Source organism: Tauraco erythrolophus, chromosome 1 (assembly GCF_009769465.1).
Source record: "Tauraco erythrolophus isolate bTauEry1 chromosome 1, bTauEry1.pri, whole genome shotgun sequence".
NCBI classification, from domain to species: domain Eukaryota; kingdom Metazoa; phylum Chordata; class Aves; order Musophagiformes; family Musophagidae; genus Tauraco; species Tauraco erythrolophus.
The window spans coordinates 60,483,380-60,507,065 of NC_141465.1; the positions used below are offsets into that span (position 1 = coordinate 60,483,380).

The 23,686-nt window shown below is 38.4% G+C and overlaps 1 protein-coding gene across 2 annotated transcripts in view; it reads left to right on the forward strand.

Moving 5' to 3' along the window:
- The window catches only part of OCA2 (OCA2 melanosomal transmembrane protein), a 190,232-nt gene that overhangs the window by 20,810 nt on the left and 145,736 nt on the right, over positions 1-23,686 (forward strand). Inside the window, exons 2-8 of one of the 2 annotated variants that reach the window (XM_086609846.1) lie at positions 2,066-2,164; positions 2,778-2,966; positions 6,462-6,519; positions 7,408-7,480; positions 16,355-16,518; positions 20,007-20,089; positions 20,444-20,597. In XM_086609846.1, the coding sequence (XP_086465972.1) occupies positions 2,066-2,164; positions 2,778-2,966; positions 6,462-6,519; positions 7,408-7,480; positions 16,355-16,518; positions 20,007-20,089; positions 20,444-20,597 (820 nt within the window). The remainder of the gene's footprint in view (positions 1-2,065; positions 2,165-2,777; positions 2,967-6,461; positions 6,520-7,407; positions 7,481-16,354; positions 16,519-20,006; positions 20,090-20,443; positions 20,598-23,686) is intronic. The other variant, XM_086609852.1, reaches the window with a different exon arrangement.

The following is a 23,686-nucleotide window of genomic DNA, read 5'->3' on the forward strand; positions in this document are numbered from 1 at the left end:
CCTCTCTTTCTAGTTGCCATTGCTGCAGTTGCTTATTGCTTTGCCCTTCGGAACTCTGCATGCTAGTTGCTCGCTTACAGTAGTGATGAAGGTCTGCGGAGGTGAGGGATTGTCAGTAGATATGCATGTGCCTATGTAACACAGAGCAGTCTTGGTATCAACTTCTAAAAATTAGAAGAAAATGTAAGTTTTTTTTGGTAGAAAGTTTTCTGGTTACTAATCTCAGATTTTGCATGTCATAGAAGGAAAAAAAAAGAAAAGCAAATGTGGAAATGTTAACGGTGTGTGCAATGAGAGATTAGATCACAATGGTTTATAGTACATATTATTTGGAGCCTTTTTTTTGTGAAACAAGTGGCATCGTTTTGTTTAACAGCAGAAACAGCTAATTGGTGTTTGCATGAGTTAAATTTCTGAAGGTACAAGGTCAAGGTCCACCATCAGAATTTATATTAGAATTGCCACCTTTGGATGCAGACTTAGAATGTAGTGGGATGCCGGGATTAGCCCGGAGCATATCAGTGATGCTCGGTGAGCATACATTTAAAATCCTGATAGTGTTTTTTGCTATCCTTATGGATTCCATTTTGTAAAAGCTCTAGGTAATCTTTTACATCTAAGGCTATGATAAGATTAAAATAGCACTTGCTTCAAAATACTAGAGTTTCTCCACTTAAACTTTTTGTGGGTGATATTCTCCTATTTAAAAAAGGAAGCACTTTGGCTTCTTCAGAGGGTGCAATCATCTCCTCATAGATGAGGTGTCAGTGCAATGTCACACCTGAATTCAAATCTGCCCAACGTTTGACCAGAGATATGGCATAATTCAGTCTCTCTAACTCATTCATTCTCTTCTGTTGAGACTGCAAATATGGTGCTTACAGCAGAGTTCAAATGAGGGTTGTGGCTGCTCAAGGCTGAAATAACCATATCCCCATTGCTCCACACCTAACACGGGTTCTGGGCGATAACACTACTAAACAAGCAAGCTGAAACGTTAACTGGAGGTTTTAATTTTACAAAGTCTGAGGTCATGCATACCTCTACAAATTGCAAGAAATTCCACTATCTTACACTGTGTTACTGTGAACTGGCATATTTAGAAGACTGAATTACTAGTCACCTTTGAATATTCATTCTTTTGTCTATGATTTTATAATTTCTTTCGCCTCACAGTCCAGCAATAGCAGAAGACAATTTAGTGTTTGTGGGAGTAATGAGATCGGCATATTGACTGTATCTCTAGCAGATTTCTTTGGGACTTTCTAGTGGAGGATGGCTCCAATTTCAAATGGAATAGATCTGAGTGTGTTTGAATAATGGTGGCTTTGATGGGAAATGGCTCCGGAAGAGCTAGGTCTTGGAGAGTGCTCTAAAATGGCTCAATTATTTAATCTCTCCCAGAAGCCTGCCCCAAAGCTAGACCCCTGTGATTGTGCTTGATTCTGTTCAGCTGTTTCTTAAGCTTTGGGATTTATATTTTAGCAAAAGGCTTCTTAACAATGCTAAGCTGCAATATGGCAAAGAGTAGCTTACTCTCTGTTAATTATCTGCAGCAGCAGTGCCAAGACTTGACAGAAATTCTTTGGAAGGGATTGTGCTGCAGGAATGAAGTACTTCAGATAAAGCTTTCTTCCCTAATGCAAAGGGAAGGGTTGTTGTAGACATTAGTATATTTCTGGTCATCTATGTCTCAAATGACATTTGTGGGACAGAAATTTTCCTATTATTTTATGTTTTATGAAATATATTAATATGAACTTATATGAATGCATGTCATTATTTACCTTAAGCATTTTGCCTCACTAGTATTACAGTTCCACTGTCATTTTAGATGTCTAAAATACAAGCATGTGAGAGGGAGTTAAGTGTCTATTGCTGTTCTGGCATTCAGAAGGAATTTAATTGACTATTTTAGATGTTGCTTTTAGAATAACATAAATTTTTCTTATTTTATGCAGTGGAGTCCCCCATGACTATAAGGAAGTAACTACCATGACTTACAGTCTTACTGCAGACTTACTGGTTTGTTTTTGTGGTTTTTTTTTTTTTTTTCTCTCCAAAGATATCACTTCAATTTTTCCAAATTATTCAGCTCAAGGTCAAAACCCACTGGCTTTACAGAGAAGACACCACTACTGAAGGTTTCCTCAGAGGAAAATAGGTGAGTTAGTTACTTTCATTTTACTAGAAATATTTTTTTCCTAAGCTCTCTTCTATTTGATTGTGCATGGTTCTTTCTTATATCCTGACACCAAACCTGCTGGGAAATAAAGTGAACAGCAGGGGTTGTGAGCAGAGAATTACTCTGAAGGACCTTGAGAGGAAAGAAGGGGCTGTAAATGAGGAAGGGAAGGATGTAAGATCTGAGGTCAGGGTGATTAGAGAGCCTTAAGGATAGGCAACTGCAGGTCGGGTGCTCTTATTTTCTCCATGTGGTGCCACATCAGGTGCACTGAAAGACACAGTAGAGCTATAGAAGGGGTCCTTATAGAGGGTTTACACACCAGATCCTGACGTATATCTTCCTGGTGTGTCAGAGACCTGGTTCTCCCAGGTGCACCTAAATGTCACGTGGGTTTTGTTCTTGCTTCCCAGTCTAACCAGCTGTGTCACCAAGGGGAACTCAATCTCTACTGAATAAATGTCTTTCTATGATTTTTGTCCATTAAAATCTCTCTCAGTGAACCTAAGGATATGCAAGGTCAGTTGCATCTACTACCTGTTGAAATAAACCAATGTTTTGTTTTATTATGTTTACTGAAAATGTATGACAGGTTGCAGTGCATGGCTCTTCATAATCCAGATTTTACCACAGATGATGATTCATGGGACAACAGCTCTGCAGAATTCGAGCAAAGATTTCAACTGGGAAATGAAATGACAAGTTTGTCCAGATCTAGTTCGTCTGAGAAATATGAAATCTTGGACAACCTTCATGTCAAGTTCAATTTATCAAAGATGAGGTCTGAATTCCAACATTAATTTGTTTTCCATTCTTTTTTTTTAATTATAATTTTTACAGGATTAGTTTTTAGGTATAGATGTCTAGAAAATGATTTATTTTCTGCAAATGAATAAAATAGCACTCTATATTTAGGCCCTATCTTGCCATTGATAGTTTATAAACAAACCCTGGTGAAATTGATTACAGCCTCTACCTAATGATCAACAGCCCCTTGTTCTTACAAACATCAATCATAGCACCTATTCTAAATTTGTAATTAAATGCCTTCTGTATTGCTTTTAACATTTCTTTGAAACTATTTCTTAGAATCCTCTTGGTTGATTCCATAGCTTTATTCTTCAATGTTTTGTTGCTTTTATAAAATACTTCATTTTAATTAAAATATGTATCTAACACAGTCTTTCTGTTGTCATTGTAGTAGCTTTGCACATATACACAATGTAAAAATCTAACTGAGCATTTTTCTATCTGTAAATACATAAACATATTTCACTCTTTACCTCAAAGCAGTCTTTCACCTCATTTAGGTACGGAGGAAATTGAGTGTGTTAATATATTAAAAGATACCAATGTGATAAGAGCTTAAGTTTGAATTTTCTCAGGATGTTTTTGCCTTGGATTTAACTAGCAAACCCTTTAATCTTGGATACTAATTCTCTCTGCCCCTTCCAGAGTTTCAACTCTTTTTACTAGTTTGGTTTGACCTCTGCAAATAGCTCTGCAGATCTGCATGTCTGCATCACCGTGTTGATCTGCGGAGCCTTTCCAACGAGATGTTTGTGCATCTTTTCCCAGCCTGTACGTTGTCTTAGCTCACCACTTCACAATTATTTTCCTCCTTTCGTTGTGCATATGGTATTGTGTGGAGTGGCACTCTCCTGCACTGCTGCTGAACAAACAGAGCAGTAGAATTTCAATGGCTGCAATTAGCGCAATATGAGCAGATGTGGACAAATTTGGCAGGTGCCTGTCTTCATGCTTGCAGGAGCTTTCTCTGGTATTTGAAGGAACAAAAGCATCAAGCAGGAGCGTAGAATCCGATGTTTCCAGAACAGCCTAGGTTTATAATCTGGAGAGTAGCGCATTTCTCTGGCAGACCTTCCCATGAAATATTTTCATTGCTATACGCGGGTTGTACATATGGGGCCAGCCCTTTGGCTGCTGTAAATCAGCATAACTCCGTGGAGATAACAAATGGAGCTAAACTGCCCGACAGAACATGCGGATCAGACTGAAAAACCATTTGGTTTAGAACAGGGGGTGAAATCCTTCATAGATTTATGCTCTGTGCGTTTCCAACAGAAGTCAAATAGGATTGCGCTGGAGGCATATATCAGCACAGGACTTGGCACGGGGTTTGTGCTTGTGTCGCTGTGCCAGATTAGCGCTGTAGGATGAGACAGATTGCAAACCATAGGCGCATCAAAGGCTGATCACTTTTCAACTGTACGCTGTAAAAGTGCCGCTTCCCTCATACAAAATGCCATGAAAACAGACAGGAGGAAAAGAGCCTTCTGAATTCTACATTTAATAACATAATAATTTCCAAAAGCTTTTTTATTATGTCTCACCAGCTCCTTTAAGTGAGTTTGTCATTTACAGACAAGTGGTTAGGAATTTATAGAGGTTTTATTAATTCTTTTTGATTTTTCTTATGTCTTAAAATCAAGTTATTGCTGTTTCTTGTTTCAATAATAATTTGAATTATTATTATTTGGAATGATAATTGGGAAGTGCAAACAGAAAATATCAAGTCCATTAAATCCGAACCATCCTGGACTGGATTTTAGTAATTCATAACATAATAAATTCTCGAAAATACTGAAATAGAACTGTAATGTAGAGATGGGGAGAACAGACAAGCAGGATAGAGGATGCATGACTAAGCTAGCGCTAGGTATTTTCCATAAATCACATAATACTAAAAGAAGTTGTCAGTTATGAGGTGCTGATAATAGCTTTTGTTGTCATTCCTCTCTTTTCAAGCCTTTATTTTCCTCTTTCCCCTCTCTGCCACCTTGTTTTTCAGTAGAACAAGGCTATCTGGCACTTCTGGAAGAAGCCAGCTAACTGGCTTCCCCTCTTCCTCTGCCTTCTCCAGATTTTTATGCTGTGCAGTTTGTGTAAAGTTGCTACCACTTGTGTTTCATTGGATATTGTAGCCCCTTTGTACCAATTTGTCTGTGGCAACATATTTTTAACAGCTGCTGTTTTTTTTCCTGCCTGTTTGCAGAATTCTAAAGAGGAAGGGATCTTTATAAACCAATATTTTTCAAAAATGGGTCTCCAGTCACTCTTGCTTCTAGTCAATGATTTAGGGACTTATTTCTACTGTGATTAAAAACTATTTCTGACTCTCTTCAGACTACTCTGCTTTAATATTTTGTTCTATAGCATCTGTCAATGCAGATATTTATTGCACTGTTCCTTTCTCAACTAATTATCCTAGTAACTTGAAATGTTTTCCTTCTTCCTTGTTATCAGGCTTAAATCAAATCTTAAATTTGTCATTCTGTCAGAAAAGCAATGTTGGAATATTTACTTTTGAAAAAATGGGATGAGAACATCAATGACTTCAATTAATGAAAAGATGTAATACGGGCAAATCACCAAAAAGAGTTCTGTAAATTAAGATGTCTGTCTAACATACTGATGGGCAGCAAGAAAATAATCAGTTAAGAGTTGCGTTTCATGTTAAGGTTAAAAAAAATGGTACTTTAAAAGTGCTAAATCTTAAGACTTCTTACTCCAGAGCATTCATTTTCAACATCCACATTTTAATTTAGAGTTGTTCCTGCTTAACGCACTCAGTAGTAAGCTCTGACACTTCAGAAAATTTGATGGCATCAAGTCTCCATAACTGGGAATTCCTTCAAAGGGTGCAGGTGTGCTCTGCTTTTTCTAGTTGGTTTATCTAGAGATGCTCACGAAATATATTCGGTTTAAAGAGACACTATTAAAACTGAGAGATCCTTACAACTTGTTCTTGTCTTCAAACTGCCTTTTCCCAACACCTTTCAGGGTGCATATTAGAGGTCCAGTTTTCAGAAAGTCATTTACGACATCACCCTTCTATGCAACGAGCTGTGCTTTCTGCTCAGCCATGCCACCTCCCTGCAGTGGCAATGCTCCTTTGCCTCCCTGGGCAAGACCAAGGTGAGCTGATGGGGCTCTGGGTCTATTGGGGATGACAGCAGGAGCAGAGAAGTGGCTCCAGGTCCCAGTACCAGCTCATGCTGCAGTCCAAGGGGTAAAACCTCCTTCCTGTGCAATGAGACCCGGCTGGCAGCAGACCTGGGGCAGAAGACCCTTATAGTCACTGAGGCTTCCCAAGCTCCTGTTGATCCCACATAGTGTTGTCATACTCTGACATGACATATTATTATCCATAAGTGCTTACTGTAATGCTTCTGAAATGTCAGAGCTGTTAAGAGAAGAGAAAAGATTTGTTTTAAACTAGCCATATAGTAAATACATGTTTCTTATGTTTCAGATGCTGTCTAAAATTCCTAAAAGTTTCAGGTCTTTTCATCTTTGTAGTTGTCTGCTCTGTAAGTATTGAATTTACATCCCTTCCTTCTCCCCAGTTCCTTAGAGTTATTTCAAAATGAGATGTGATATTTGGTTTTAGGTAATAAATAAATGTCTCAAGGGTGGACAAAAGATGGAAAAAAAAAAAAAAAAAAAAAGAAAATGCTGTGCAGGATCTTAAGCCTAATAAGACCACTGTTTGATGCACTAGCCACCATCCTGGACAATGTGGCAGGGTAGGGAGTTGAGTTTGAGGCAGCTTAAACTTGTTGAATTTAGGATGATATTTTGTTTTAGATACTGGCTAAAATCTGAGGAATGTTCATAGGAAAGCTGTGTCAGGGAGGATGCACCAGCAATCACAGCAACGCTCTGTGATATGAAATGCAGAAGGCCATGGGGAAGTAGGCAGCTCCCTACCAGGGCTGCCTGAGTGCTGCCCTCCCCTGCCAAAACATTCAAAATCAGCAAAATCTTAGACTGCAAGACTTGGGAAATGTTTCGAAAAGTTGGAATTTATCCTCGTAGCTGCTATGAGGAACCTTTTTTTGGCTAGCAGGGCTTCTGTAACAGAGGTGAAATAGATTACACTGTATTTCCTCGGACGCAAGTGTTACTTTCCAGATAGATCCTTAAGATTACAACTTTGTCCTGAGAGACGCTTGGATAAAATACATTGAATACATGACTTTGGCAGTGAGTTTATGGAAGGAATGTTACTCCTCCCTGTTAAGTATTCCAGGGCTGCTTTTCAGCTGTGGTGGAAACATGCCTGAAAACACTGAAAGCAATCTTACAAATTAATGTAAAATTGGAAAGAGTCTTATTTAAGTGTCTGAGATAGGCTTAGCAGGTATTTCTCAGTTTTTGTATTATTAATGCATGTTTGTTTTTTCTCCTTGCCCTAGATTTTATTTGGCATTTATCCAGATCAAGGTGTGTCCTGGCAGATGTTGGCTGTATCACCTCTGGAAAGCTTCTGTATCCTTCTTTCATTTAAAAACACCCAGAACTGATGTTTCATTGATAAACTGGTTGAATGGGTGGGTGTTTTCTGTCTCATACTCTGAGAGGACTGGGTATCCTCAGAGCCTAGGCTGCATGTAGACATGTCCTTTGATGCCGGCCACAGTTGGCTCCCTATCCAAATCATGCTGAATGGCACCTGTCTGGGGTGCCATGTGGTGTCCATCCAGTCCTTATGTTCAATATGTGTGTGAAGCCAAGAGTGTGGAATTGAGTTGCAGAGCCAGTGGGATTAAGGCCCAGCAAATAGCTGGGCCTAGGACATGCACCTGACTGCAGCAATTGCACCCCAGTCCAGTTGTATACTGTCATCTCTAACATATCTTTATTGTGTACTTGGACCATGATGCTACTCAGTAAACTCCTTCAAAAGCAGGAAATGAGATGATTCACAGATGCATTTCCAGAACAGCTTAACCCAGTCATATTTATGGATTTGTGGATCTGTAGATATTTTTCAGTGGAGGTGCAGATTCCTTTACAAACCTTCCATGCAAAATTGCTCTGTAGTGAATTTAAGTCACAGATTGCCAAGAAATGTTCAGAACAAGCAATAGAATAATCCAGAATAAAAATGGTTCATTGCAGATGAATGCAGACCTGAATGTGAAAAGTCTTTGAGGGATGAGCATTCAGTTAGTAAACAAACAAAACTTTAGCAAATAAATTATAATTCTTATTGCCACTATATTTCTAGTTTAATCAGTCTGGTCCACAAGCTGCTTGGCTCTTGTTTCACTAGTGTTAAAAGATGATTCACCTATAAATATATTTCACAAGCTTCTGCATGGTGTCCTGTTTGGAAAAGGTGTGGTAGGATTTAATTTTTGAAATGCTGATTTTTTTTCTATTTAACTGGGCAGTTCCATGGCTTTGAGTAGAGAGAGTCCATTTTAAATATATTTGATTATTAGCATACTCACTGTCGCCAGTAGTGACACAACATAATGCAATAGTTAGTAGGGTAAATGAGGAAGAAAACTTTGGTGCTTGAGGGCTATTTAAAATTAAAAGTTGAGATTGCTTTTTGAAGGAAAGTAAGTGAACGTTTAGTAGAACCAGGGACAATTTCGACTGTGAACTTCCGTAAGTATCCTGTTCACATCAATATTTTTGTCCTCCCTGAAACTGTTGTTGAAAGCTCCTGTGTATGTGTGGTGTTGAACAGCACCAGGGCTGTCATGGCTCAGTCTGCCAAGGAGAGTATATTGCCACCCTCCTGCCAAAGCAGGCCTTTGAGTTCAAGTTTTAGTCAACTGTCACAAAATAACCTTAGGATTTATTTTTCTTTCCACAGATTTCGGGTTGGAACATAGCTGCTGCACTGTACACATTGACTCTGCAACCAGTTATTCCTTTTCCTTGTTTCAGGAAAGTAGTGATGGGACTGGTATTTGAGTACAAAGAAGTGTTCCCATATTCACATTTTACCTACCATGTCAGAATGCTTTGAGCTAAATAGCTGTCAGACAGTCAGAATATAGCATTCCCCTTTCTTACTTGACAAATGTGGAGGTGAAGCTTCTTAGTTTGTGTCATGTGTGTTGAAAACTGGATGTTCTATCCCTGCATTCCTACCTGAGGTCACTGAGCTGGAGAAAAATATGTGAGAGGCAAGCAATCTAGAAAAACAGTGCTTCATTTTCAAGGTGACATGGTGACTCAAGCAGAATGGTCAAGGCAAAAGATTGCATTTCTAAATGAGGTTTGGAAAAGGCACAAGAAATTCTGAGTGTCATCTCACCATTTCTGCCGGTCTTAATTTGTGCAGAAGTAAGCTCATGTGATTGTCCTCCGCTTTGTGAAGAAGCTTTCATGAAGAAAGTGTTGAGCTTTTTGGCTAGGCTTGGATAATGTTAACCATTGACACAGCAGTGTTGAAGCTGTGATTTGTGCTGCCTGACAGACTATGGTATTCCCAGTGGACATTAGGCGCTGCTCTCTGAATGTCTACAAGAATTTCATGGTAGGCTGGCAGGTGTGCTGCAGTAGTCCTTGTCACAAAACCCTTAGAGGTTATTATATATGACTGCTTTGGGTAGAAATAAGTCTCTTAGCTCATATGATGCCAAATTATGCTAATGAACACTCTTTGCCTCTTGCTCATGCCTCAAAAGCTGTTAAGTGTTGAATGGGTACTAACCACTATATATTTTTTTTAATTTTTAATTCCTTCCTCTCATTTCTATTTCTTTCCAGAAATGCTCATGCACATTGATGTGTGTATTATGGATGTGTGCTCATGCATACAATGTGTCTGCATACACTAGAAAAATCAAAACAAACTTTGAAATATTTAAAAGAAACAAATTGAGTGATCCTCTTTGGAGTTCTTATCCATCATCCTGGTGCCACTTGGATATTTGTGGTTTTTATGTCATGCCCATTAGATCTCGGGCTTGCACAGAGGCAGGACTTTCTCTCTGGCTGCTGGGAGAGACCTGCATTGGCTGGTTGTGGGGGTGACCTGTTTTTCATATGACATCTCTTTAGCACTTTTCCCCTTGCTCTAGTTCCTGTTTGTTTATATTTCTATGCCTTTATCTTTTGCTTGGATTTCCTCCAGCTGTTTTTCTTCCCATTTTCTTCTTTTTTATTAGCCCACTTGTATCTCCCTTTGCCCATCCCTATAGATACAAACCTGGCATGTAGCACGGAGGTGCATTGGCTGCAGTTTCTGAAAACATCTTGCCTCCTGTGAATTAATAGAAGCTTTTTGAATCTGAAAGATTTTTTTTTTTTTCTAATACTGATTTCCCTATTGGCACCAGATACAAATTCAGTGGATTTAGCATAGTTTTTCAAAATAGTGGTAATATTGGTCCTTTTTGACAACATTTGGAATTTATTGGTTTATAAACTTGAACAGTCAGTTCTCTAATACCAGAAAGAAGTAAGTTTGTACTGAAGCCTGGCTAGAGGACTCTTTTTTTTTTTTTTTTTTTTCAGGAAGCAAGATTCAATATCCCTATTGATGTAAATATGTGAAGCATTTTCAGATCTTTTGCTCAAAGGCTCTGTGTTAAGTGGGAAGCATAAATAATTAATACGATGATGTGCCTTTGGAAAGCAGGTTATAAAAACAGAAGAAGAGATATAGAATCTGAATAACTTTCAGCATTTCTTAGTTTCGTTACATGTACCTCTTCTAAGACATGAACATTTTTATTTTCTGTAACTGTTTGGCCATTCAAACCTTCGGGTAACTTCTCTCCATTAACTAGTTGAGGAAAGAGGGAATGAGAAATATTCCTGTTCTTCTCCACAACTTACATAGGTTTTGAGACTTGAAGAGTCTTCTGAAATGCTAAATATATTTTGTGTGCGTTCCTTCATTTCTAATAGCTTCTGCCCTGATCTAAGCAAAATTTTAAATTTTTGTCTCGCAATGTGAAAGAGACAGCTGGAGCAGAACTGTGGACTAACTTTTTGAATTTAACTAGGCTTTATGAAATTAAAAAGTAATGGGGATTTGTGGGTACTATTAAGGAATTATGCAATCAAACTGTATGCTACCTTACTGCCTTGTAATGAGTGTCTGTCTCTTATATGATGCCTTTTCTTTCACTATACCTGATACAATTATTGCTATTTCTACACTTCTCAATAGTAGAAATATTTTCTTTTTACAAGAAAAGTTAAATCTTCTTCCAGCACATTTCTGTGCAGTGGGTCTCACACCTACCTCGTTGAGCTGTGAATTTCCATCTTTACTCTGTCCCTGACAAGTGTTTCACTAACAATCTTGTTTGCTCCTCTCTCAACCTCTGTACTTGTGCAAGTTCCTGTTATAGCCGAGGGAAAGTTAGATCAGCCTAGATGAAGCAATTTCATTTTCCTTTTTTGAGACTGATTGTCAGAACTTCCTTTTCTTTGACCTGAAACCTGATAGGAGTTTATGGGGAGTGTATTGTGAATTCTTTCCGAGTCTGGCCAATGATCTCGCATTTTTATAAATGTTTTTTAAAGCCTTTCAGACTTGATCTGATTGTTTGCTTTAAATGTTTGATATCTCCTTAGTAAAAGTTTTGGAGCAAGAGCTGACATTTTGCAAGGTATATATTTGCATAGCACCCAGGGTGAACGGTTCCTTACTCACTTTCTCTTTACATGCAGAACAAAATGTAATGATAATACACCATCTCAAGTCATGGCTGAACAAGTTTCCAGTCAATCCACATCAAACAAAACCAGAGATGTCAGATTGACCAGTGAGTGGACATTTTCACTGACTTACCTCCCTCCTCAGTAGCTCTGAGAGATTTCATCACAACCAGTCCAGGATTAAGATCTCAAATTCGGAAAGTAGAAGATGTATCTCAATAGCACTAATATGTTGACATTTACATCATAGACTAGGTTTCTCATTTCATTTGGATTCAGTGGAACTATTTAGAACAATTCTACATATGGAGGTTGATGGGGAGGCTCTTGACTGAGCAGAGATAAGACGGATAAATGCGCTGACCTTATTATCAAATTTCTTGCTGAAGTTGCATGAGTTTGAATGATTGGTGCAATCGTGTTAATCATGGAGCAAGAAAAGGTCACTAGGAAAACTTATAATCATGCCATGACCATTAGTGACACTGAAAATCACCTTTCCCACTCCCTGAACCAGAGGTACATATAGAAAGACTGTGAGGCAAAGAATATAGTCAGATTTTATCAGACCTTTCAGTTTCCTTGGAGGTCCTGAAAATGGGTTCTTCTCCTAGGGAGCATAAATTTACTTAATGAATGAAACAACCTCTCTAATCCCTTTAGTTCTTTTCCTCTCTGATTTTTTTATTTATTATTATTTTGTAACCCTAGTTCTCTACTGTCAGACACTCCTCTGCAATTTTTCCTTGCAGAACACATTTAAAAATCATTTAAGTTTGTTGATGCTGTTGGAAATGTACTAAGCATTTTGGCCTGCAGGCAATTTTCAAGCTGCTAAGTAGATGGATGAAGACTAGGATCATGTGCAGAGGCAGGCAAAGAAGCAGAATCTCAAGGCATCATTGAGAAAATGCTGTGGAAAAGAGTTTATTGAAGACTCACAAAACTTCTGGAACTAATGGAGCATGGAGAGAAAGGATGGATCCAATGTAGACAAAAATGGAACTAGATTGCTGACACTCTAAAAAGGCGCAAAAAAAAGAAGTTACGGAGCATTCTTCAGATTCTTTTCTATACCCATAGGTATAGAAAAACATGTGGTTCAACTTGTTATGTTGTAAAGAGATGATGTAAAAACAACCTCATAAGCTACCAACAGGGATAGGACAGCAAAAGAGAAAACTATGAAGAATGATGCAGAAATAACCCCAGTTAAGGATAATAGTAAAGATAGATGCTAAGACCCAGGCAAAATGCCTTCTTTAAAATGGTAATATGCTCGAGAAACTAACATGGATGACTTGGTTATTAATCAGATCAATCGTGTATAAGCACCTCAGAAACTTGATGAAAAATCATCAACAGACATAGTATTCTCAAGGTACATTTTAGAGTAGGCAGAGAAGGTGATACAAGTAGATGTTAAAGAAAGCATGAAGTCATCCATCTGCATGCAAATATAACAGACAATCTCTGTCAATCGTGGCTTTTCAGTCGGCTCTGTACACACCAAACTAAGGACAGGATGCAGGGTAGGGCAGGGACCCAGTATTTAGGGGGTGACTCAGCTGAGTTAGTCATCCTAGGCTCTCCTTATGGTCAATAGAGAGAACTGATGCTTCTCATGAGCGATCCCTCTTGTCTTTGTTTGTTAGTCTAAAATGAAGCGATGAATTCCATCTTAAAAGCACTCTCTTTTCATTGATTTTAAGGGAATAAACAACTCAGATGCAGATGTCTGCAGTACAGAATTATAAACTGTGGTGAATGAATACCAATTTAAACATTTAGCCACTGCATCCCTTTCCCTCATGTTGTCTACAAAAAAGTAAAGCGAGATGAGGTGACTCTTGCGCACCCTTCAATACCTTCTATGATCAGCTAGTCAGAAAACCAAGATCAGAAACAACAGCTCTTGGTTTAGCTCTGAGCACTGGGCCCAACCTGGTGCCAGATATAAATACAGCCAGCCACTGTGTGATGGTGCACAAAGCATACACAAATACAAATCCCTTGACAGGATAATTCACAGCTGTAATATAATTTCAAGAATGGAACTACATAAAAATGAGGCAGCTTAGCTGAAGTGAAATAAAACCCAACAGTTCTGGCTGTAAATCTTGTCAGGGAGATTTTTTGCTTTAAAGGCATATACTGAAGGCCATATTACAAAAAACGTTCAGAAAAGACAAAAAGCTCTAGCATGGTTAGGTTGTGGAATAAAAGGAGTATTAGAAGTAAAAAGATAGTTTTCCCAGAAGTTAGTCACATTTGAGTGATTAAAATATAAACGGTCACATTCTGGCAATTCAAGGGAAATGTAAAACCAAGATAAGACAGAACAAAAATATTCTGAAAAGCAGCTTGATTAAAAAAAATTGCATTTTGATTCATATAAGCATGGCTGAAGTTTTCTCCTGGTTTATTTTGATTCCACCTTTCATAAAGGCTGTGATCTGCTGCAGTCCAACAATGGAATTATGACAGAGTCTTTAAATATTATTTGGAGAAAGATAACTGATGGGATTTCAGTGCCTCAATGCAGACTAGTGAATGATCAGTTCCACTTTCAATCAAAGGAGAACCTGTTTTACTAGGGCTCTTTCTGATGGTTTTATAAATGCACAGAAAGGAATGGAAAAACATCTTAAGTATCCTCCTCTTTATAGGAAACGAAGGAAGGAACCACTCTTCTTGAAAATAAGGTTTCATTTTTTCCCTCTTTAATTTTAAGCATCTTTTATAATAGCTCCTGAATGTGTCATCTAGGTAATTACAGGATTTATTTTAAAAGTATTGCTTAAAAGGAAGCTGCCATAATTATATGCACATGAAGCTTTTCAAGACATAAATTACTGGTTACACTCCCAATAAAAGGCAGACTGTCAAGAGGTGTCCCAAATCATCGGGTTAATGACTTCAGGTCAGCAGGCATTTTAGAAGGTATATATACATAATATCTCTCATGAAAGGTATAGCTATAGTTCCATTTGAGATTAATATTATGTATTAATTACGACACAGAAAAACTGGGATGCCAAATCATGCTTAAAACCTTCAGAACCAGAAAAGAGTTGTTGTAATTTGTATTTACCCTTGCTAAGGGATGTGTGTGTAAATTCCCCTGACCAGAACTGATCTCTTCACTTGTTGCATCTGAGTTTTTTCTTTATCCTTTCCTGTGTGATTCCTTTAAGCAAATAGATGCTTGAGAGGTTCATTCTTAATGAACGGCATGTGAGTGACACTGATGGTGATTGCTCTGCTCACCGTGATAAACAGGGTGATATTTGTATTACTTTGCAATGCGTTGGCTACTCGCTTGCCACTAGATCTGCTAAGATCTTTCTTTGGGTTAGTGTGAGAGACATCTCTTTTCTGGATCCAGTTCTCCTGCTGGGAATGTGAACAGGAGCAACAACTCTTTTTCAGATGAGTGAGCCCTGTGTAATACTACAAAGCTTTCCTCCTTAAAGCCTGGTCTGCATGGGTGGCCTTACTGAGGCTCACTGAGAAGCAAGGCACAGCACTGTACTGGGTCTCCTCTAACTATACTGTGCTTTTTCTTCTTCTATTAACATCTTTGAGTTCTGTGGGTGACAAAACATGTTTCTGGAAAACTCCTGGTAGGTGTATTGATCATGTATGGGTTTTTTCTTTTTTTCTTTTTCCTCAACAGATTCACTCTTTATAGTATGCTCAATGAACTGTTAGATGTTCAGACCATTAAGATACTCAAACGCATGATTATGTTGCATGATTTCAGCAGAACATATACATGTGAAATCATGTCTCTTCCCTTCTTAGAACTTTTTCTTTTTGGTGGTGATGCCTAGGCTTTCTACCAGTTCACAGACAGTAGCAAAACAATTACAATGTTTCTCTGTTATAGTAATGAAAGAACTAGGAAGGTTTTAAAAGTTTAGGCTTTCACTCTTCCCCATGAGGATGTTTCTTTCTCAACAATGCTAGAAGTGGACTTCTCACAATACTGAGTTTAAATACTCCTAGATGTATTCAGACTGATAGAGCCAGGCTTCCAATGGATTTGTGAATCATAATTGGCTGAATTCTTAATTAGACTAGGAATGTAGTTTGATCACAGATCATCCTAGATATGCAAAACAGGAAGAAAGAAAAAGTAGAAGAGGGGGATGGAGAAGAAAAAGCTCATGAACATTTCAACTCAAAGGAGCTTGAAAATATGTCTTTCAGATATTTGAAAACTTGCGAGTAAAATTTTGACCAAAAAGTAAATTCTCTGACATGAGTGAGATGTTGATTCTGATTTAATTTTCCCCATGATTGGAGCTTACAGTGTTTTTCACATCATGAATTCTATGTTGTTTAAACTGCTGAGCTAATGATGCAGCCTTTCATCTAGTATAAACATTTAAAGAGCCTTACTTCTCTATAAGGCTTACTTACTTTTACACTCTGTCCATCTCCATATGCTTTGGTACATCTACAGTGTCAGCTGAGAGCGTTAGTGATCTCAAAAGTAGCTAGGAAAGGACAGATGTCTTTGTTCTGAACTTGTAATTCCTGTTTTCTTAGGAAACATCTATTTTGTTCTTTTCATAGTTTCTTAAGCATTTTAGATTAAAAAAATATGTTGGATAATAAATAATAAATACAAGTTGGATAATCTATTTTTTCCCTGGAATTTGTATAGCCTATACTCATTTTTAGTGGAAATTTACACCTTAACAACTTCGTTTACAGCTATGAATCTGACTGATTTTCGTGATTCTGCTCTGTTAAAGCTGGACATAGTAGGACCATTTGTAGCGGATGTAGTTCATCAGCAAACAGAGGAATACATTGTAGTACAAATCAGCCAGACTGAAGACACTGAATCAAGGAGGAGACGCCAGCAGCAGGTGATGGTCTTTAAATTTTCTTTCACTTTTTCTGAGGTGTGTTTAATCACTTATATTTCCATCACCATTTTGTGGCTTAAGTGATCATGCTTTTCCCTGCTGTGAAGTGTGTTAACGTCAGCATTAGAAAATTTATCCTAACAAGAGTAAAGTTTCATTTTCTTTTGTTTTTATAAGACTTTCTTTAGCTTCCTATATTGAAAATTTGTAAAACTTACGCCCCTTGACTGACACCTAGCGTGGAAGCTCTTGCGTTTAAAATTGGCAACGTTTCAAAAGTAGTCTTAGAAGAAAGAAACAAGTGTGAAGTGCCTTTTTGCACTCACTGAAATGCATTTTCACATTTTGTTGCAAATTATTTTATCAAACATGTGTCATGTTTATTGACTTTATTTCTCTTAAGGCTTTCTCTTTGTTGATGTTCTTTGTAACAAGTTCCTGCTGCGCTCTCCTAGAGAACTTGGTGAAGGAGGATCTTTTACAGCCTGTCATTGTGTACCACTGAAAAATAAAAATAAGCTTAATCACCTAATAAATAACATTGACAAACAAACGACTGCCTCTCATTCTGTATAGGTGACAGGATGGCCTGCCTCTACCAGTGACAGCACAGCTGAGCGATACTAACTGTATTCCCACTTACACCCAATCTCACAGCCTGCAGCAAAAGACTAACTAGTCTCAGCCTCAGCATGGCAAACAATACACTAATGGTAATTACTGTCTTAAAACACCCACCCCCATGATGAGGAGGCTTTCATAACCTGTGCTGATGGCAGTGATCCTCAAGGAGCTTTCACCCAAGTGCACTGTTGGCTGCAGCAGCCCACCTCCTGCTGGCATGCCAGCAGTGGTCTTGACGTGACCAAGCAAGTAGGTAGCCAAAATAACCTTCCCTGCATGCTCCTCAGGCATTTCTCTCTCTCAGATGTTCCAAGCTGGCTGATTAAGCTATTTTTTTCTGCACTTTGTGCTGTACAGGATCAGGACAGGCTCAGGATTTAGGCTACAATTAAACAAATTTTTAAGTTCCTTTACTTTAAAAAAGAGAGAATGTCTGTATCTACATTTAAAGAGTATATTTGGCTAAACTTGCATGAATATCAGTGTGTAGTAATGGGTAAAGTTTCGGAATTTTATTTTTCTTTTTTTTTTTTCTGGTGATTTTTTGTTTCTATTTCCTAGAATATCAGCAAACAGGAATCTTGTTTACTGAAATTCTACCGTGTCCTCTTCATAATGTCTGGGGGTATGACATTGCTCCTGGGCCTGTCATCATCTGTGCCTCGTGTATTAGTCTTATTTCCAGGCAGTCTTTAGGAAAGCACCAGATTGTTGTCTCTGAGTCTAGCTGCCCTAGGTGCTCCTTGTAGTCAATGTAAAGTGTGCTTTGGCAGCTCACAGAATCACAGAATATTAGGGATTGGAAGGGACCTCAAAGGATCATCTAGTCCAATCCCCCTGCCTGAGCAGGACCACCTAGGTCAGATCACACAAGAACACGTCCAGGCAGGTTTTGAACATCTCCAGAGAAGGAAACTCCACAACCTCTCTGGGCAGCCTATTCCAGTGTTCTGTTACCCTTACTGGGAAGAAGTTCTTCCTCATGTTTAAGTGGAACCTCCTATGTTCCAGCTTATATCCATTTCCCCTTGTCCTATCATTGGATGCCACTGAGAAGAGCCTGGCTCCATCCTCATGGCAGTCACCCTTTACATATTTATAAACATTAATGAGGTCCCCCCTCATTCTCCTCTTCTCCAAGCTAAACAGACTCAGCTCCCTCAGCCTTTCCTCATAAGGGAGATGCTCCACTCCCTTAATCATCTTTGTGGCCCTGTGCTGGACTCCCTCAAGCAGTTCCTTGTCCTTCTTGAACTGAAGGGCCCAGAACTGGACACAATATTCCAGATGCGGCCTCACCAGGGCAGAGTAGAGATGGAGGAGAACCTCTCTCGACCTACTAACCACACTCCTTCTAATACACCCCAGGATGCCATTGGCCTTCTTGGCCACAAGGGCACATTGCTGGCTCATGGTCATCCTACTGCCCACCAGGACCCCCAGGTCCCTTTCCCCTGTGCTGTTCCCCAACAGTTCAGTCCCCAACTTGTACTGGTACATGAGGTTGTTCTTATCCAAATGCAAGACTCTGCACTTGCCCTTCTTGCATTTCATTAAATTTCTCCCTGCCCAACTCTCCAGCCTGTCCACGTCTCTCTGAATGGCAGCACAGCCTTCAGGTGTGTCAGCCACTCCTCCCAGTTTAGTGTCATCAGCAAACTTGCTGACCGTGCACTCTATTCTCTCATCATAGAATCATAGAATGGTTAGGGCTGGAAGGGACCTTCAAAGGTCATCTAGTCCAACCCCCCTGCAAGGAACAGGGATATCTCCAACTAGATCAGGTTGCTCAGGGCCTCATCCAACCTGGCCTTGAAGATGAATATCCAAGTCTTTGATGAATATGTTGAACAATACAAGTCCCAGTACTGACACTTGAGGGACTCCACTGGATACAGGCCTCCAACTGGACTCCATCCCATTGACCACTACTCTCTGGCTTCTATCCTTCAGCCAGTTCACAATCCACCTCACTACCCGATCATCCAGACCACATTTCCTCAGTTTAGCTGGGAGGATGCTGTGGGATACTCTGTCAAATGCTTTACTAAAGTCAAGATAGACCACATCCACTGCTCTACCATCATCCACCCACTGGGTGATGTCCTCATAAAAGGCTATCAGGTTTGTCAAGCACGACTTCCCTTTAGTGAAGCCATGTTGACTGCCCCTAATGACCCTCTTATCCTTGATATGCCTAGAGATAGCACCAAGGATAAGTTGTTCCATTATCTTTCCTGGGATGGAGGTGAGGCTGACTGGTCTATAGTTACCTGGATCTTCCTTCTTGCCCTTTGTGAAGACCGAAATGACATTTGCTTTCCTCCAGTCCTCAGGCACCTCTCTTGTTCCCCATGATTTAGCAAAGAGGAACGCGAGTGGTCTGGCAACGACATCCTCAGCTCCCATGCACCTGTGGGTGCATCCCATCAAGACCCATGGATTTATGGATGGTCAAGTTGCTTAACTGGTCCCTAACCAAGTCCTCATCATCCAGGGTAGACTCTTCCTCTATCCTGACTTCCTCAGGAGCCTCAGGGTTCCAGGGCTCATCAGGATAGCCTCCAGCAGTATAGACTGAGGCAAAGAAGGCATTCAGTAACTCTGAATGAGTTAATAATCTCCCATCTGGAGTGCCTCCTGGAGGTGTCTCTCACCTCATTGATTGAGTGAGGGGATGAGGATGAGTTTGCTCCAATCTGAGAGCCTCTAACATACCTAATCAGGTGGAATTAATTTAGGCTGGTGTGTGTTATGCCCTGACCACAAAAATGGACAGGAGAGAGAATAAAGAGGAATAAGCCCCTAGATCAGAGACATATCACTTTCACTGACTTTTATTAATATTGCTAAATATGACTCTCTTGCAGGTGGTATACAACTGGTCTCTACCCTTAAATTCAAGAAGAAGTCAGCAAATCATCAGAACTAGAACCTTTCAGATACCAAACAGGTTGGCTAAGAGACTGAGAAATGATCCATTGAAGTAGTCATTTACATAGACTTCAATATGAAGGAATAAATAATGTTTTAGAAATAATCTATCACAGCCTGTTTCAGAGGGGCAGGAAAAAATGAATTCCTTTTGCTTTATAAATTGATTTACAAGGCTGGTTTGTACTTGAGTTACTTTCCAAACAATTCTATTTAGAGGGATAGAATGAAAATGTTTGAAAAGTTGCTTGCAATTGTAAAGATATAACACATATATGTGTATTTCATAGGTATTCAATATAAAATTAATGCATAAATAAAATTAATGGTATTTTATTCCAGAAGTAAGCAAAACTCCTGTTTCTTTCACCAGAGGCACCATCTTCATAAACATTCAAGCTTTCCTACAGGATCCTGGAAGTGTTCCTCTCTCCATGAAGCATCAATACCTTCGTGCAAATATAGAGGCACAAGTAACAATTGCCTCCATCATCTTAGTAGGTGTCTATGTGCTCATCATACTGGAAGTAAGTCATGGTTTGTACTCTGATTTTATTTTTCCCTTACATTGCACAAGGAAGAATTTAATTCTTGGGCTTTAATATCCTTTAAAAATGTGTATATGAATCCTTGCTGTACCATTAGTGTTGCTAATGGCATGAATAAGATATGTGCAAGGAAATTGTTCTGAATTGTAACTGATTTTGGTAAATTATATTAATGTTACAGTGATTTTGTGTATTTTTCCATTAGGGTCTATTAGTGTTTTAGTATTTTAACAGGATTATAGTTTGTCTGTGAGAGTGAAAATAAGTCTGGGTTATAAAAGATGCAGATAATCTGTTTTTACATTAATTGTTTTTTAACATAAGGTAAAAGAAATAAAACCTTTGGCTATTTCCTCCTCTAAGACACCTCAAACTCTGAATTCAGTGTACTTTTAAAAGGTTAAACCGAACACGCTTTCTAATGAGTGACATTTAGAAATCCTTTTACTGTATTATTTAAAGAGGAAATGGAGTCTGAGTTAACATGAAGAAGTCAAGGGACAGGGAAAACATTTAAAACATATATTGCAACATAATTCCAAATCATTCAGTTACCAAGCCCAATGAAAATGCATTGCATCAGCACTAAGGATGAAAAACATGCCAGAAGCATCACAGGGCTCCAACTGACTTTGAGCTGAACACGGTTACTATCCGATCATCTTGATATAAAGAACAGATACAAGGGACTATTTTTTTTTCTTTTTATTCATGTGAGCATCCATGCTATTCGAATTCTCCAAGTTGAATCACACCTGATTTACATTAGTATGAAACAGAAGCGTGAATCAAATCAGGTCTACAAAGTGCTTCATAGTAAATATGTCCAGCACGCTCATTTTTCTTCCACACCCCTTGTGTATTTTAAGCTTTTAATCCTGTTGGCTGTTGAAATGGTAAGATAGTCGACCAACTTCTAATCAAACATCAATAATGCATGCGTACAAAATGACAGATGCTTTAGACGTTTAGATGATGTCATTCAGCAATGGTAATTTATTTATAAAGCTAAAGATGCCTCTATGTACTTTACAAATGAGCAAAGAGATATAATATTGTGGAGAGGGATTGGACTAGATTTTACTATAAATATATGTAGGCATGTAGCACAGCAATAAAATAAGCTTAATACTTTTAAATATAGCTTTTATTTAAAAAAAAAAACCAAGTATGCAACCTTTCAGCAATTGCAAAAACATCAGGTTTTTAATGTATATGAAGAGTGGTTTCGTGTTTGCATCCCAGAAAGCTGCATCAGAACAATTCATGTGTCAAAGGAAATAAAGGATTGAAACTGAAAAGCAAAGCCAAGGAAAGCACGCATTTTCCTGTTGTTTCTATGAGAAACTCTTAAAACAACTCATTAACATTGTTTCTGTGAAAAGATCAAGGGGAAAAAATTCTGTTGTTGGCAGAAACATTTCTGCAAATTCAAAAGCAGAACTAGATACTTCTAAGTAAACCTTTTTGAAATTTAAAATGTGGAAAGTGACTATTGCATCACGATAGCTGTTTTCTTCATAAGATCTGTAGGAATGATAAATGCTACAACTAGAGTAAATCTTAAACTATAAATATATAAGCTGGAAATAACTACCACTGAAACAAAACTTGGATGTTGTTTGGTTCCCTCATGGATCTCTTACAAGAGATGGATGTTAATATTGTTAGAATACGTAATAGTGACTTACCTTATATTCCGTATCTATAACTTAAGTGCCTGAAGTCCTGCTCTCTCAACACATTGCACTGTCTCTTCCATTAGCAGTTATCACTGTTAGAGAAATCAATTGGTGTTGCTCCAGGAGTGATCTCTCATGGATTTTAATTTTCAGTGTTGTTGCTCCCCATCTTTTATCAGTCTTTATTAGTTTCCTGTGTTTTATTCAATATCGTTGGCAATACAGGTTCAACTTCAGACTGTATGGACACCCAAACAAGTTTTAGAGCTATATTTTCACATATTTTTTTATAACAATGAAGAAAGTGGAAGTGTTTTATCTGTTATAACTCCTACGAGCCACCAGAAAGTATGCCTTTTGCTGCTTCTGCATAGCCTTTTTCCCCAAATATAAATTGTAGATCTTGTGCCCACAACCTCTTCAACCCCACTGTCCTCATCTTTTAATCCTTCCTTTCCCTTCTCCTCTTGTCCTTTACTACCTTAGTCAAAAGGGAGTGTCCAGGAGAACAGGCTGCAAGAGATTCTGGAGGTGCAAATGATGGAAAAATCTGATGAAGAGGTTCCAGTTGGAAAATGGAGTGCATTTACTGTAAACTCCAATTTTCTCCAAACTTGCACCTCTGTAAAGACACAGGATAAACTCTGCTTTGAGGCAGCTGTTTACCTCTCTCTTGGCATCAAATTTCTAGGAGTTCCATGTATCTCAAGTACCAGTCCTTGTCCGCGGAGAAGTCTTACTGTCTCAGGATGTGCTGTTCTTCAGCAAACACGTTAAGTTGTTGAACCTCGTTTCTTCAGGAATTTATTTTAAGTGTTTCTTTTGAAACTGATTATGTGTTACATATACATAAAATACAAATTTACTTCTGGTAAAAGAAGATGCCTCTTTTCCTCTTTAACTTCTAATGATTTCTTTTTTATGCTTATCAAAAATATGAAAATTTTCTTACTTCACAATCCTACTCTGTCCCTTGAAATTTTGGTATATTGCTTTTAACTCTCTTTAGATGGACATCTCTTAGTTACATTTTCTGTCTGAAATACATGGGTTTTTTCTTTTTTTTCCCCATGTAATCATTCTTTCTTTCAGTAACTAAACATTCATTCTCTTGAAATTGTTTTTTCTTCAAATATTGATCAATTCTCTCTTTGCATTCCAGTCTTCCGTTCCCCCCCCTTCTCCCAGAGGAGAAAGGAGAAAAAAATTCTGCTGCTTATGGCATTTTTTGAATTAATCTAATCTATACTATTTTATAGACTTGTTGAAAACAATGAAGTATTTCATTTTGTTCTTGGAAGCCTACACTGCACAGGAAATTAAAACAAGTGTAGGTTAAAAAAAAAAAAAAAAAAGTGTGCCAGCTCTACTGTCTGACTCCTCAAG